General features: G+C 43.4%; 1 protein-coding gene across 1 annotated transcript in view; it reads right to left on the bottom strand.

The window, feature by feature from the left end:
• RYR3 (ryanodine receptor 3) overlaps positions 1–15,496 on the bottom strand; it is a 1,933,484-nt gene that overhangs the window by 1,012,742 nt on the left and 905,246 nt on the right. The window contains exons 35-37 of the mRNA XM_078661960.1: positions 13,010–13,811; positions 12,137–12,337; positions 11,073–11,175 (exon numbers count right to left, since the gene is read on the bottom strand). Coding sequence (XP_078518086.1) covers positions 11,073–11,175; positions 12,137–12,337; positions 13,010–13,811 — 1,106 coding nt within the window. The remainder of the gene's footprint in view (positions 1–11,072; positions 11,176–12,136; positions 12,338–13,009; positions 13,812–15,496) is intronic.

The raw sequence follows: 15,496 nt of genomic DNA, 5'->3' as shown, positions 1-15,496 counted from the left end.
GGAATGTCTCTCTGGTAACTCCGGATGAAATTGAGAGTTGGAGTCGTGAATTAGAGAAACAGACTCCGCAAACAAAACCTTTAGACCTCTACAAGCTGAGGGTCGAAATAGAAGAATTGATGGCAGGAAATGTGGGGTTGGATCGATTGAATACCTACTCTGAAGAAGAATTGTCGTTCATATGTAAAAGCTTTACAAGGAACACCAGAGTGCTCCACGAAAAACTGACCGAAACAGCAGTTAGTATGGGGGTAGACATCTCAAAATCCAAGCCCTTACAGAAACCGTACAGAGCAGACTTCTCAGACAAAGATATAGAACACCTGAATGTGGCAGGGAAGAAGTTGCAGATTAAAGAATTAATGGGGGTACTGCAGAAATGGGGAGATGTGGAAAGATGGAGAAGCAGGTGGGCGAAAAAGAGGGAAGAGGTTCGCTCCCGACAAGTGACTCCCGAGTTTGCTTTAAGAGAGGTAGAAAAACCTGAGCAGTTATGCCCCATGCGCGAAGTTCCAGGAGGGAAGTATGTGCATGTCCCCTGGTCTAGGCAGGATATTGTGTCCTTCACGAACGATTTCCCAAAATTACGAGAGAAACCAGTTGACTGGTACAGGCAGGTGGAAAGGTTCGTGAAGGTACAGAAATGTCTGTGGAAAGACCTGGATGGGTTTTTCGACATTGTGGTTCCAGTAGATTTATGGACCCAGTGTAAAATAAATATAGACTGGCCGAGTGAGGAGTACCCCAGAAACAAGGAAACTGGAGAGCCATCAAAGGATGTCATGCGAAAATATGAGCAGGTAATTCAGCATTTGAAAGAAAAGGTGCCCGCAAAGGAAACTGATTGGACAAAAATAGATAGAACAACACAGGAAAGGGACGAGACAGTGCACTCCTTCTATGAGAGGTTATTGCAGGTATTTAAAACATACAGTGGTATTGATAACATCGACCTGAAGGATATGACGCACTTTATTTACAGGTTTGTAAATGGTTTAAGACCTGAAATTTGTCAGTGGATAAAAGATAATAAAATCTGTTGGCATACAAAAAAAATGGATGAGGTCCTGCGGTACGCTAAGTACTGCGAGGATGAGATGGCAGAAAAGAAAAAGGCCCTCAAGGAAAAGGTGATGTGGGCTCAGGTGAAGCTCGCAGAACAGCAGGAAAAACAATTGAGTAACATGGTTAAAAATGCTGAGAACAAAGGTCCTGGGGGAGGGGGTGGAGGAAAGCCCCGGCCCAAATTTAGCAGGGAAGAGGCTATGAAAAAATTTCCCTGCCATCAGTGCGGCGAAATTGGACACTGGCGAAACGAGTGTCCCCAATTAGTAGATATTAATGAAAAAACTCCTGATTTAACTCCACAGACGCAGAAAGAAAGACCAAGAAAGACTCAACCCCAGGCAAAAACAGTTCAGGTGCCTCGAGCACCCAAGCAGGTATACAGGGGAAGACAGGCAGAAGATGAAGAGATAGAGGTTTGGGAAAGCGGGGAGAACAGAAATACAGCAACTTCGCAGTATCTGCTGAATGATACCTTCCTTTGTAATGATCAGGACTGACGGGGCCTGAGAGGGGAGGACGAGGAGTGCGTACTTGGCGCTTCCTTGCCGGTAGACCAGTCTGGACCATATATTGAAGGAAAGGTTGACGGAAATGATGTCACCTTTCTGTTGGACACTGGCGCTACCCGTTCTACTGTAAGAACAGTGGACGTTCCAAACCTACCCCTCTCGGGAGAAAATATCCAAGTAGTGGGTGTATCTAATCAATTGATTAGTACTCCTGTTACCGAACCAATGGAGATTTCAATTGGAAATTTTAAACAGATGCATAGATTTGTCGTCTGTGACACCAGTCCAGTGAATCTACTGGGTCGTGATTTGCTGTGCAAAATGAACTGTACCATCTTTTGCACACCAAAAGGTGTGGAAATACAGACCCCAGATGAAGATGGCATTTATAAATTATTGTTACTTAGACCTGACTCAGAAATTAAAAGATTGACCCTGCAGGACTTGCCCCAAGAACTACAGGAAGCCGTAAAGCCAGAGGTGTGGGATTTCACTGGAAAGGATGTGGGGTTGATGAAAGATGTGGACCCCATACAGATAGCCATCAAGGACAATGCAGTATATCCTAACACTAGGCCCTACCGAATGAATGCTGAAGTGAAAGCAGGTGTCACTCTGGAAATACAAAAATTATTAGAAGGAGACATCATACAGGAAGTGATGAGCAGCCCATGCAACTCACCGATTATGGGCATCAAAAAGCCTAGTGGCAAGTATAGGGTAGTGCAGGACCTGAGAAAGGTTAACAAAATTGTAGTTCCTTGCTGCCCTATTGTCCCGAACCCTGCAGTGATATTGTACCAGATTCCTTGGGATGCTGAATGGTTCACTGTGATTGATTTATGTCATGCATTCTTTTCGATACCCCTGCACCCCGACAGCAAATTTCTTTTCTCATTTGCCTTCGAGGGTCACGTGTATTGTTGGAACCGGGTCCCTCAAGGGTATACAGAGAGCCCCTCTATCTTTAATCAGATCTTGAAAAAATGTCTAGAGACTTTGATCTTACCTGGGAACTCTGTGTTAGTACAGTACATAGACGACCTTCTACTGGCGTCTAAAAGTCACAGGGACTGTGTAGTTGACACCATTGCCCTCCTAAATCATCTGTGTGAGAAAGGGCATAAAGTGGCCCCTGACAAACTACAGTTCTGTGCGAAATCAGTAAAATATCTAGGACACCAGATAGAAAAGGGTGTCAGAAAAGTCACATCAGAAAGAGTGAGAATAATTCAAAAGATGCAGTTGCCCCGTACTCAAAAGGATGTCAGAATGTTCCTGGGGGTATTAGGATACTGCAGACAGTGGATTCTGGGATTTGCAGCCTTAGCCAGGCCCTTGATAAAAATGACCACGAGAGGAATGCCAGATGTTGTAGAGTGGGACGATGAAAGTCTAATGGCTTTCACAAGACTGAAAAACTGTCTGTGTACAGCCCCTGCGTTGGGAATGCCAGATTATTCCAAAGAGTTTGCCCTTTTCTGTGACACTCGCGATAATTGCGCATTGTCAGTCCTGACTCAAGAACATGGCACGACCAGAAGGCCTGTGGCTTATTTCTCTGCCACATTGGACCCAGTAGCTGCTGGGTTACCAGGCTGTCTGAAAGCAGTAGCTGCTACCTGTGCAAGTTTGGAACAGAGTGAGTCCATTGTCATGGGACATCCTGTGACCGTGTATGTTTCACATGGAGTGGTAATTCTATTGACCAGAACTAAAACACAGTATCTCACCCCTAGTCGGCTGACTAAATACGAGAGGATTCTTGTGGGTGCAGCAAATGTAAGCATTGTTAGGTGCGGTATTCTGAACCCTGCCACCTTACTCCCCGACCCCTTGGAAATAGAAGGTGGGGATGATGATGAACATGATTGTATTGACCTGACAGAGTTCAGTACTAAGCCACGCCCAGACATAAAAGAAGTACCATTGCCTGAGCATGATAAAGAACTATTTGTGGATGGTTCCTGTCTAAGACATGAACTAGGAGGCTTGAGTGCTGCTTATGCATTAGTGTCTTTCACCAAAATTGAAGAAGCAGGTTACCTATATAACATCAAGTCTGCACAAGTAGCCGAATTGATAGCCATGATAAAGGCTTGCAAAATTGGGAAGGACTTACGCATAACAGTGTATACTGACAGTCAGTACTGTTATGGCGTTGTGCATGACTTTGGCCAATTATGGCTACAAAGGGAATTCATGACTTCCTCAGGTACTCCCATTCGGAATGCAAAGGTTGTTCATGACCTTTTAGAGGCCATCCAGTTGCCCAAAGAACTGGCAGTGGTAAAATGTGCTGCTCATCAAAGGAGCATGGACAGAGTATCACTGGGAAACGATTATGCTGATCGAGTGGCCCAATGGTGTGCCAAAGATCGGTATATTGTAAATCCAAAACGGGGGGGGCCAGGAACCAGCTGCCAGCTTCAGGTGTTTGAAGAAGTGCCTACGTGGGATGAAGTGAGAGAGTGGCAGGAATCGGCTCCTTGGCAAGAAAGAGAGAAATGGAAGGAGGATGGGTGTAGACCGAGACGTGTGGATGGTGTGATTTTGGGCCCAACTGGTATGCCTGTGTTACCCCGACACTTGCTTGGCACAATGGCAAGATTAATACATGAAGGATCACACATTGGTAGGGATGCCATGATTCTGGTATTTCAACAGACTTGGTACAGTAAAAAGTTCAGGAAGGTAGCAGAGTCCCTCTGCCAGAGGTGCCTGTCATGTCAACAGATGAACCCAGGCAAGAGGACAATGGTTGAACTGAGCAGGATTGGGAGATCAGGGGGTCCCTTTATAAGGATACAGACTGATTTCATCACCATGCCCCGTTGTGAAGGGAAACGATATGTCCTTGTCATTGTTTGCGTATTTTCAAAATGGGTAGAAGCTTACCCTACTCCTCAAAGTGACGCACTGACAGTAGCGAAGTGTTTACTAAAAGAACTGATACCTAGATTCGGAATACCATGCATTATTGAATCAGATAAGGGTGGACATTTCCAGAATGAAATACTGGCTGAACTGTGTAAGGCCTTTGGAATAAGGCAGAAACTCCATTGTGCATACCACCCAGAGGCTTCTGGAATAGTGGAACAAGTAAATGGAACTATCAAAAACAGACTAGCAAAGCTGACAGATGCTACTGGCATGACCTGGGTGAAGGCCCTGCCCCTGGTCCTGATGGGACTGAGAAGTGTTCCCGACCGCAAGACAGGCCTAAGTCCCCATGAAATCATTATGGGAAGAGTGATGAGACAAGCATGGGTGCCAGGAAGCAAACTGTTGAGTATTACTGATGATTTGGTGCTTGAATACTGCAGAAGATTGGGTGACCAAGTGCGTTCTATCTCTCGCCAGATTGGAGACGACGGCATCCTCAATCCAACGACTCCTCTCCACAGCTTGGTTCCAGGAGACTGGGTCAAAATAAAGAAGCACACTCGATCAAGCTGTCTGGCACCAAGGTGGGGAAAGAAACGCCAAGTAATCCTGGTAACAACCACTGCAGTGAAAGTCGCAGGTGTTCCCCAGTGGATCCACGCTGGACACACCCAGAAGGTATTGCCAGACAAAGGATTTGAAGAAGAAGGGCAACCAGCAGAGGACCCTGAAGGAGCCAGACCAGAAGCAACTGACAACGAGCAGCCCAGCACCAGTCAGGTTGCAGGAACAGCAGACGTTGGCCCAGGAGTAGTTGACTACGAACTGCCAAGAATCCAGCCTGCTGAAGGGGTCCAGGAAACTGAGCCAGGAGTAGCTGAAGACGAGCTGCCAAGCATATGGCCAGAAGAATGGATACCGATGATTGATCTGACCGAAGATCCTATCAGAACAAGAGAACGACTTAGTGAAGGTAGAGAGTGGACTAGTCAGGAAAAGCAAGGCACAGGCGAAGAACCTCAGCCGCTTGAGATTCAAATCAAAACTGAGGAAGGAGAAGGTCAGACAGGGACAGAGCAGGTATTCGATACACCACCGCGAACACCTGATGCAGATAAGGGAGAGACTAGAAATAGAGTGATAGTTCGAGCAGAAGAAAATCAAGAGATCGAAGTGCTTGAACAGGATCAGAGAGGGTTAAAAGAACGGGTTCAGGAAACCGAAACAGAAACAGAGACAATCGAAAGCCAAAAACAAAATATTCCTGAACAAGGCCAGATTAGCAACCAGGCAGAAGAATTTGATGCTAGCCCTGGAACTAGCCAGATAAGGGAAGTAGGAGAAGAAAGTGGAGAAGAATTACCACAAGATAAAGAGAACAAGAGAATAAGAAAAGAAAGTGAAGTCCAAGTACCAACTAAGAGACTAAAGAAAAGAAACAACCTTGAGCCTAGGTTTGTAAAAAGATTGAGACTAAGGATAAAGACAGTGGAAGAAAAACGTGCAGAAGCAAGAAGAAGTGCTCGAATAGCAGAGCAAGAAGAAGACTCTTCCAAAAGAAGGAGTGAACGAATAAAACGACAAAACAAAAAGTACAAGTCTCCTGAATGGACACTGGTTTTGGAGGAGCTTGAAGATCTTGATATAACTGACGTGAGCGACGGAGAACCCGTCCCAGAGTACTCAGCTGAAGAGGAAGACGAACCACCGTGAATTTGCACAAAGTAAGCTAATTGTGTGAAGCCAAAAAGAGGGGTTCGAGAGACTCCTTCTGAGCCAAAATGTCTGATTCAACGGTGAATGGTAGACCTAGTTGCAGCCGTTTTAAGACGTGTTGCAAGGTGTGTATATGTAGTGTAGTAGTACTGATAGTTATCTGGATAGGATTAACAATTTTCATTCCCTTTGCTGTAAGTAAAGATACTAACATTGTCCCTACTGAAGTTGTAAATACTGACAATGAGGAGCTAACAACACAGAGTGTAGCACGACATGAGAGAGCTTTGAGACAAACAAAACAGAACTTAGAAGCATCAGATGAGGGAGGACTACATTATCATGGAATGAAGAACAGGACACACTTAAATGTTTTCGCAAACTTGTTAATACACTATGTAGAGACTATGGAAATTGAAGATTGCTATGTCTGCATGAAGCTACCTACTTCTGTGGCTGAAGGCGTGACATACCATCATCTGCCATTGACATATGGAATCTCCTGTAGCATTTTAGCTAGTTTATTCTATAAAAGAGGACCGTTACAGTACTATTACTCTAACAATGACGTGATCTTTTCTGAACTTCCTATACGTGGGAACTTGAATCCTGTACATACCAAAACTGACACCATAAGATATATGGGAGACTACTTTCTGACTATAGGTAACATTGACATAGCAGACGCACACAGAGATAACTTGACTTGTTCTTTGCGTGAGCAGGAAAAGATGTTCCTGAACATGGCAGAGAAAAGGAGAATTAAAATTCAAAAGAAGGCTAATGACGAAAGTCAGAAAAAGCCAAAGTGGGCAGAGAACATGGAAGGCACCTCATCTGGTGGAGCGGGTCCTGCTCTGTTGCTGGATTTTGAAAAGAAAGGCAAGCTATGTCTTCACCGCGAGAAGACTAGCTATTATAATAATGTTTTCATTGGTTCCAGTGAATGCGAACATAATTACAAGGTAATTGGAGGTTGGGGTTTCAAAAATGGGTCAGAGCCTGTGTTTCCTGGAATTTATTATATTTGTGGGGACAAGGCTTATTTCAAATTGCCGGATCACTGGTATGGAAGCTGCTACTTTGGCATTGTCTTCCCGAAAATATACCATGTGAATGGAAAAGCTGGAAGCAATGAAGATACTAATGGCTTAGTGCGTAGTAAAAGAGAAAGTATAGGTGAAATTATGGGTAGTATTTTCAGTGCACTGATACCTGGAGTGGGAGTGGTTCTGAACACTCACAGAATTTGCAAATTGTCTACTATAGTAGATGTGCTGTCTACTGAAACAGCTCATGGATTTCTGCTGGTCAATACCGAAATGGTTGCGATCAGATCAATGGTTTTACAAAATCGACTTGCTCTTGACACCTTATTAGCGAAAGAGGGCGGAGTCTGCCGGATGTTGAAGGCGCAACATTGTTGCACTTATATTCCGGATAAAAGTGTACAGATCAAAAGATATGTGAAAAACATTACTAATTTGGCAAAGGAACTCAAACCACTCGAGGTTGATAGTGCCTGGAAGAGACTGGTAGATGGTCTCTCAAATGTAGGTCATTGGCTTGCTAGCATAGGTAAAAGCTTATTATTCAAAATTCTGATGCCAATTGGTATTATAGGTCTTATTATACTTTCCATTTTCTTATGCTGTAAATACCGCAAGCGCACCAAAAAGCACGAGGTAAATGCAAGAGGAGTGAAACGAAGTGTGGATGAGATTGAATTAGAGGAGGTGAATGATCAGATATACAAAAAGGTGAAGACTTCTCACCCTGCTAAAACTGAAAGAGAAAAGTTAGAACGGCTGCTGGAAGAAATAGAACTTTATAAAGTATGAAAGAAAGTTGGCATCTGGTTCCATTATAATTTGTGATGATAGTAAATATCATCAAAGAGGGGATTGATGAAGCAAAGCTTCGCATATTTTGCGGCTTTGCCGAAGTCAAGAACCTCGTTTATGTGTAATAAGGTAACAAAAGCGTATGTTTTACTAACATTTATTTTGTTTAGACGAAGTTCCCGAAGCTTGCCTATGTGTATTTCTAATGAATATTAATCCGTGTCCTCTAAAATGGCCGCCGCTTGTATTTTAGTTACTGCGCATGCGTCAGCCACACTCACGTGTCCTGACGCGTCTGCAGAAGTGGAGGGAAAGTTATGCGCATGCGTAATTCATAGCTGTGCTTATCATGTGGTACTGCTCGTGCCACTGCTCTTGTGCCCGTGTCAATGTAGCTAACATTTAATGCAATAATTTTATCTCTTGATGATGAGTTAAAAGTACAAACCCTGTGATGTATTTCCATAATGACATTATTATGTATTAATTTGTTTTCGCTTACTTTTCATGTACCGCGGGGAATGGGGGTCCAAACTGATTGGGAGCCATATGGACGGTCTCTTCTGCGCATGACCAGGGAGCATTGAAAAGTGGCCACTTTGGACAGTGGAACTCAGCCAGCTGGCAGCCACAGTCAAGATGCGCCTGGGAAAGCCACCTCTGCGCTACGAGAACGGCGAATGTTGCTCCTCATGTGTTACAATGTTAATTTCCTGCACAGTTCTCATGAGAACCCCAAACCTGCTAGGCGGTACCCAAATATGTTAATGAAGGCTTCAAATCGTGTATTGTGATTGGTGTGTTACCCAAATCCTACCTTAGGACCAATCCAAATTGAGGGATTTTGACACTTTGCAACATTGGGGGGTGGTACACTGTCCCCAAACTGTATATCTACCCTGGGTTCACCTAGTGAACCGTCCGACTTGTCTGGTTTAGCTGACCTGTCACTGACCCAACGCACTCAATAGGTGACTGAAGATACAGAGCGCTGCGGAGCACTCTGTCCGAATTTGACCATAGGCTAAGGTTCTACTGAACCTTAAAGTGCTGGCAAAGCACTTAGCTGGGAGTTCGCTGACCCAATCGGGGTCTTGATCGATAGCTGCAGAGCGGGTGGAGCGCAGGCGTTGCTTCCGAACTGTGGGTTCCGGTCCTGTCCTGAAGAGGGTCCTGTACTGAGGGTTTGCTGTCCTGTCCTGAGGGTCCTGTCCTGATTCCTATTCCGAGGGTATCCTGTCCTATCCTGGGTGTCCATTCTGCACCTGCTGTCCTTTGAGGGTATCCTTCCTTGAGGGTTTCCTGTCCTTAACTGACCCGTGGCCAGGGTTTGGTTTCCACACCTTTCTAGGTAAATATTGCTCTGAACTTCTTGAAATTCTTGCACCTTCTGAATTTCTAACTTTTGCTTTAATAAAGTTCAACATTGCACATGTGATATTTTCCATGCCTTTCTGCAACTATTGAAAGTCATTTATATTTTTCCATAAGTTTATTCCTATGTCTTCTCATTTGTTAGAAATTATATTTTGCATAGCAGTGTGTCATTTCCTGATATGGTCTAGAACTTCGTTGCCTAGATTGTTCAAAGGCCCATTCACCTTAAGTGAAGCGTGTTATTCATTATAAACTCTCCTATAGTCACCCACACTTAGGCTATCCCTGTTTAGATAATACTGACTTGCATAGTATCTTTTCTCGTTACATTTTATTAGTACTTTGATGATTACTCTGTCATTATTTCTTTATGCATATGTGATTTACGTTATCTTGGTTATTGATTGCCTTGTTTTATTGTACCTCATGCAAGAAAATAATGAACTTTAGATAAACATTTTAAAACTTCCAGTTGTCCGTGGTCATTTAAACAGTATTTGAATGTTATTGGTTGGGTTTGTATTTTGCTGCCTTTCTTTACAGCTAGCTCCCTGATTCATTGTGGTCATTAGGCACCCGCATCGGTGGATGGTAAGTCGGGTGCACCGAAAATTGGTAGCAGGGAACACACACACACCAACTTGGTAGAGCTCGTGAAGTCACCCGATCGATGTATATGGTGATTTGAAAAGTATATGGGCCCTGAAGCCGGAAACGGCGAAAACTATTGGTCGGGTGGCCTCGCGCGCTCTATCACTTATATATACTCAACGTGACAATAGCCACAAAAACATATTGTGTCCCCACAAGCATTGTGAAATTAAACATTAGAAACGTGCGCTTACTCTTTTCTTTCTCTTCCATTTAACCAGACTGAGCCACAGCAACGCGTGGCAGGGTACAGCTAGTATATATAAAACGTGCGCTTACTCTTTTCTTTCTCTTCCATTTAACCTGACTGAGCCACAGCAACGCGTGGCAGGGTACAGCTAGTATATATATAAATATATATATATATATATATATAATATATATATATATAAAATATATATATATATATATAATAATGACTATATATAGTCATTATTTTGACTTTCAATGCAGAGCATAGATTGGCACAACTTCATACTTCAACTATATATATATAAATAAATATATATATATACATATATGCATATATATGTATATATATATATATTTTTTTTTATGAAGTCTTGCCTGCACCACAAAATATAAAGTTTTTGACAATGTCCGTTATGCCTCACATATATACCAATAGACTATTTGGCTGATATGCAACCTCGCCTTCTAGCTTCCTCTTTTAATCAAGGACATTTCAAATTTTAAGGGATGCGAAAGTGGCATGATTTTTTTTTCCGCAACCCATTATGCTGAATTAATTTCACTGGCATATTGGAAAATAATACCCTGCTGGGTCAAAAAAAATCCCTATTTTTTCTAATTTACTAAAGTTGGGAGGTATGTAAAAGTTTTCCATGGTTACCTGTGCTAGAAGTCTAAATGACAATAACATGCTGGGAGCCTTGTAATAGTCAGGCTTTACTGAGGTTCTTTGCCCACCCTCGAGGCAGCATCTTTACAATGTCTGTAAAGCAGCCTTCCTGGGCCAGTGGTAGCTAGCACATGGCTCACCGTTCCATGAAGGACTCACCGCAGTGCATAAGGAGGTCTTCGTGAAACTCATACAGCTCATCTCGAATCTCATCTGGGCACGGGCAGTCGTCTTGTAGTTGAAAGTTCAGCAACATGTTTATCTGTGCAGGAGGTTAAAGACAGGGATTGTTGTCAATTCATAATAATTCACAAGTGATAATCATGTTGTGCCGCATCATCGTTTGGAAGTCAAATACTTTAAAAGGACATTGCCGCTCGTAGTTTCTTTTTAGCAGCAAAATAATGGAGGTTTATGGGTCCTGGGAACTTGAGCCTTTCCAATAAAAACATATTCTAAAGGTGTACGAAGTTGTGAGGTTTTTCGCAACTACAGTGAAAGTCTATTGAAAAGTTAGAAACATTTTTAAACTTTACCAAATATGCACGAAAATAGTGCCTTCTGAGACGATTCTTTTTACAAAAATGAAACATGCATACAATCTGCGTACATTTGCTATTGCGTACAGAAAAACTCTGCAAGAGGTGCATTTGCAGAGTAAGTTCTGCACAAAAGTGTAATCTTTGCTGGGTATTTTCTGAGTCAATATAATTTTGCAATGTTGATAAACTTATTTTGCAATAAGCAGGCAAAGACAAACTGAAATCGAGAAGCGTAGAAAGCTTCAAGAAATATTAAAGTCGAGAGAGCTGCATTCGAAATATAACTGTGCCCACTCTAATTGCCTACCTCATCTTTTAAGAGATAAACTGACCACGAGACACTATTTCTGTTCAACAAAAAAGAGTGAGTGCTGATATTCTCCAGTAGGTCTCGGCCACTATCATCACACGGTTATCCCAAGGCCACAGTCTTCTACACTGGCCCTGTTTACAATTGGGCCACTAAATTCTGATCCCTGCGAGCCCTTGTTTGTGCAGGAGTCAGACTTCATAGTCCTGCAGTGATTATCGCACTACCCCAATTTTACCCTGGTGAATTTCAGCAGATCCAACCTGAAGAAATTTACCAAGTAAAACAGATGCAGTACATTTCTATACATGAGAAATTTAGTCCCAGTTGATTCCCCTCGGTTTCGCCATGGCTTGCAGCACGTTCCTCACCTGTTCCTGGGGAGGGGAGCGGAATTCCCGTGTCTTCTTGGCCGTCATGGCAGCAGACATGTTCAGCGCCAGCATCAGCTCGTTGTAGCGGAACTTCTGGTTATACTGTAGCTTTGACACAAAGCTATCTGAGAAGGACACGATGGCTTCCACTCGGTGCTTCAGTTCGCAGTCGCAGAAGTAGTTGAGCAGCTCGCACATCTAGAAAAGGGGAGTAATAGACCAGGCAGTCACCTCCAAAAACATAGCTTCAACATCCAGACTGCTCACTTCTGAGTCACCAAGGGTCCATGTGGCCAGATCCATGCCTGGGTGTAAGGATAGCTAGTGGTGTAAATGACTGCTCTTTAGATTCACTGTATGTAAATGGAGGCTAGATTAAACATCTGGCACAGATATGTATGGTTGCTCTCAAGACCAACTCCTCTGCACATTCTACATCAGCAGGGGGTGTAAATACTTGGAATAATATCTCCACAGCTTCACTGGGCAGAGGGAAATCTTAACTGTAGCTCATCAACTGCAACTCTCTTTTTTGTTACTTGTGTTCTTCCCATGCACAGTTCTTTGAAAGGAAATGTTTCAAAAGGAAGAAAGCGTACTGGGAAGAAACAAACATTTGGTCTAGATGTTAAAAACGTTTACAATGGACAGAAACTATGACACGATCATTTTTTGCTTCTAGTGCTTCTGGTTACGAAATGATTAACAATCTATAGCGAAATAGTCCCCAGGATGCTTGTATGTGGACTGAGGCACCTATTTTAAGAGGCAGTGCTACAAACATCTGTTAATCACAAAACCTGATCCTATACCAAAGTGGGGTAGATTTTAAATAGACATATGACCCATCAGCAAGTCACTCAGAGTTACCTGTCCCTTAACCGACTCTGGCAGCCGGGTCTGAAGGAGCCCTCTGGCGGGAGCCCTAGTCTCCTTCAAAGCCTTCTCGCCAGCTTCCACAGCTTTCTCCTCCTCCTGTGTCACTTCTTCCTTTTCGGTTCCCTCCTCCGCGTCCTCCCGCTGCTCCCCAAAGACATTGGGGTCGATGAGCAGCAGGATCTGCTTGACATCGTCATCGTCTAAGACACCCATGATGAGTAGGGTTCCAATCAGCTTCAGAATTGGTACAAATTGGAACTCAACGTTGCCGCCCACTGGGTCTCGAATGTGGTCCCCACTGCCCTGCACGGCCTCTGTCAGCATTCCCAAGGCTCGGGACTTGAGGATATCCAGGGGTAGCTCGGGGCTGTGCTGCTGGCGCTCCTCATTTGTCAGGAGGAAGCAAGGGGTGGAGAAAGTTAGGGTTGACTTTAAGCAGGTGCTGAGTCCCACGCCTGGGAGCCCGTGTTTCTTCGACTCATCTGGGAACAGCCTGATCTGCCGGGTGGCGTCAGTGACTGGAATGATAAATTCATTGTTCATCATCAGTTTGGCTTCTTTCGCTGATTCTAAGTGCATTCGAATCAGCAGGTTGTAGAAGCCTGAGCGCAAGAGGCCTGGGAGGTATTGATTATCTATTGTGTATAGCAGCTGTGATTGGTCGACGTGGCTGCATAGTGCATGTGCAACACGGTTGTTGCCTAATGCACAGAGGGCTCCATACAGCTTCAAGGTGTGATGGTGGAACTTCATGAGGTCTTCCTGTTCCGACAGCTCCAAGATGTCGACACACCTGTGGAATGAGGCAAAAGAAGAGATTATGCTCAATTCAATGAATGATCAACATTCCCTATTCTCTACTGTGGATATTTTTGAGTAAGCCAGGGATGGTGACAGCATGAACATTGTTTCATTATCAGTAATTAACGAAAAAGGTGATGAAAATATAAGACTAGCACAGAATCGGATAGTGGTGGAAAATCCTCTGACTCAAGAAGGAAGTGCTAGACTTTCCACTGAAGGATTCTTCTCTGATTGAGAATACACTGGTGAAATACCTGGGTAGAATTATCTACATGGCCAACGTGATGCCAATGGATGGTTCTCCGTCCAATAAGATTCTTCCAACAGCGGATTTAGCATAACTTCCACAAATCATATGATTTTCCATATCACCTAACTGTAAATCAGGGCTAGGGTCTAGATGTAATGTAGTTTAGTTGTTAAATTGCCAGCTACAGAAGTTGGAGACGTGAACTCTGAAACCTGCCGCCTCCCTAGACCAAATTATGTGAACCTCGATACTTCACTTTATCGACTAGTGCCTCTCAATCATGTAATCTGCCAAACATTTTTTTTTTTAGAAACAGTCTAACATAAGCATTAGAAGCTATGTAGCCTCTGAATTTATTCACATGCATCAGCATCAACCTGACTTTAGATTGGTAAGAAAACAGTTGCTTTATTGTAACACTGGTTCTCCAGCTTTGGTATATTTCATAGGTTCACATGCTTGATTCATTCTGTCTATCTGAGAGTGCCACATTAACATTAAAATAACAGTATAATGTTAAAGATAGCCTAAAAGGCAGTAAATGTTGTGACTTTAGTAGCCCACTCATCTCTTTGAAAAAATGCCATACTTCATCCAGGAAGGTGAGTGCACAGTAAACCTTACCCCCACCCCCAGCACGCCCAAGCCACCATCACTCAGATTTCATGGAGCTAGCGTGGAAGATTGTCAATGGTAGGTGATCCTCTTGCAGGGAGAAGGGATGGCGCAAGTGAATCTATGAAAGATGCCAAAACTGTCCCAGTGCTGCATTTACTTCTTTGTTTCCATCTGACAGCACACACAGGTGCTTCTGCCGGGTAAAGGTGTACTGATTCTGCCAGGCTATTGACCTGCAGACTGCACTCTAGAATATGGAGTACAAGAATATTGTATCACACTAATTCATCGCCAAAAATTTAATTGACAAAATATTGAATGGTAAGTGTCTATAGTGAACAATAAATGTACTTTACTTAACTTCACATTTGTGTATCTTGATGAGATATCTATTAGCAAGATGTGGAGTTAAGGATAGAAAATATATACATGCCCACCTTTCAATATTTTGTCCACAATATAAGTGCCCATGATATTCTTAATTCGATATTCGAAAACCACACCTTGTCCTGCATATGTCTGCCAATGGCACCCTGGGAAGCAGAGCTGTCAAACTTGAGCTACCCCTCTTGAAGTGTGCTGTGATAGGGCTTTGGAGCTGAGGACCTGCTCTACAATGGCAGAACGTTATTCCTTCTGCAGTCCATTGGGCTACACCTTTTTTAGGTCTCGCCTACGCAGCACGCATGTGCTGCATAGGACACCTTTAGCCATCGTTCAGCTCTTTTTTGAAGCACATACTCATGCTTGTGGCGGCATACACCTTGCGGGAGCGCGCCACAAGCACGAGTATGTGCTTCAAAAAA

The sequence above is a fragment of the Lissotriton helveticus genome, chromosome 9 (assembly GCF_964261635.1).
Source record: "Lissotriton helveticus chromosome 9, aLisHel1.1, whole genome shotgun sequence".
Lineage (NCBI taxonomy): Eukaryota > Metazoa > Chordata > Amphibia > Caudata > Salamandridae > Lissotriton > Lissotriton helveticus.
Note: the sequence above shows the minus strand (reverse complement) of the source record. Positions and strands in the feature narration are given on the sequence as shown.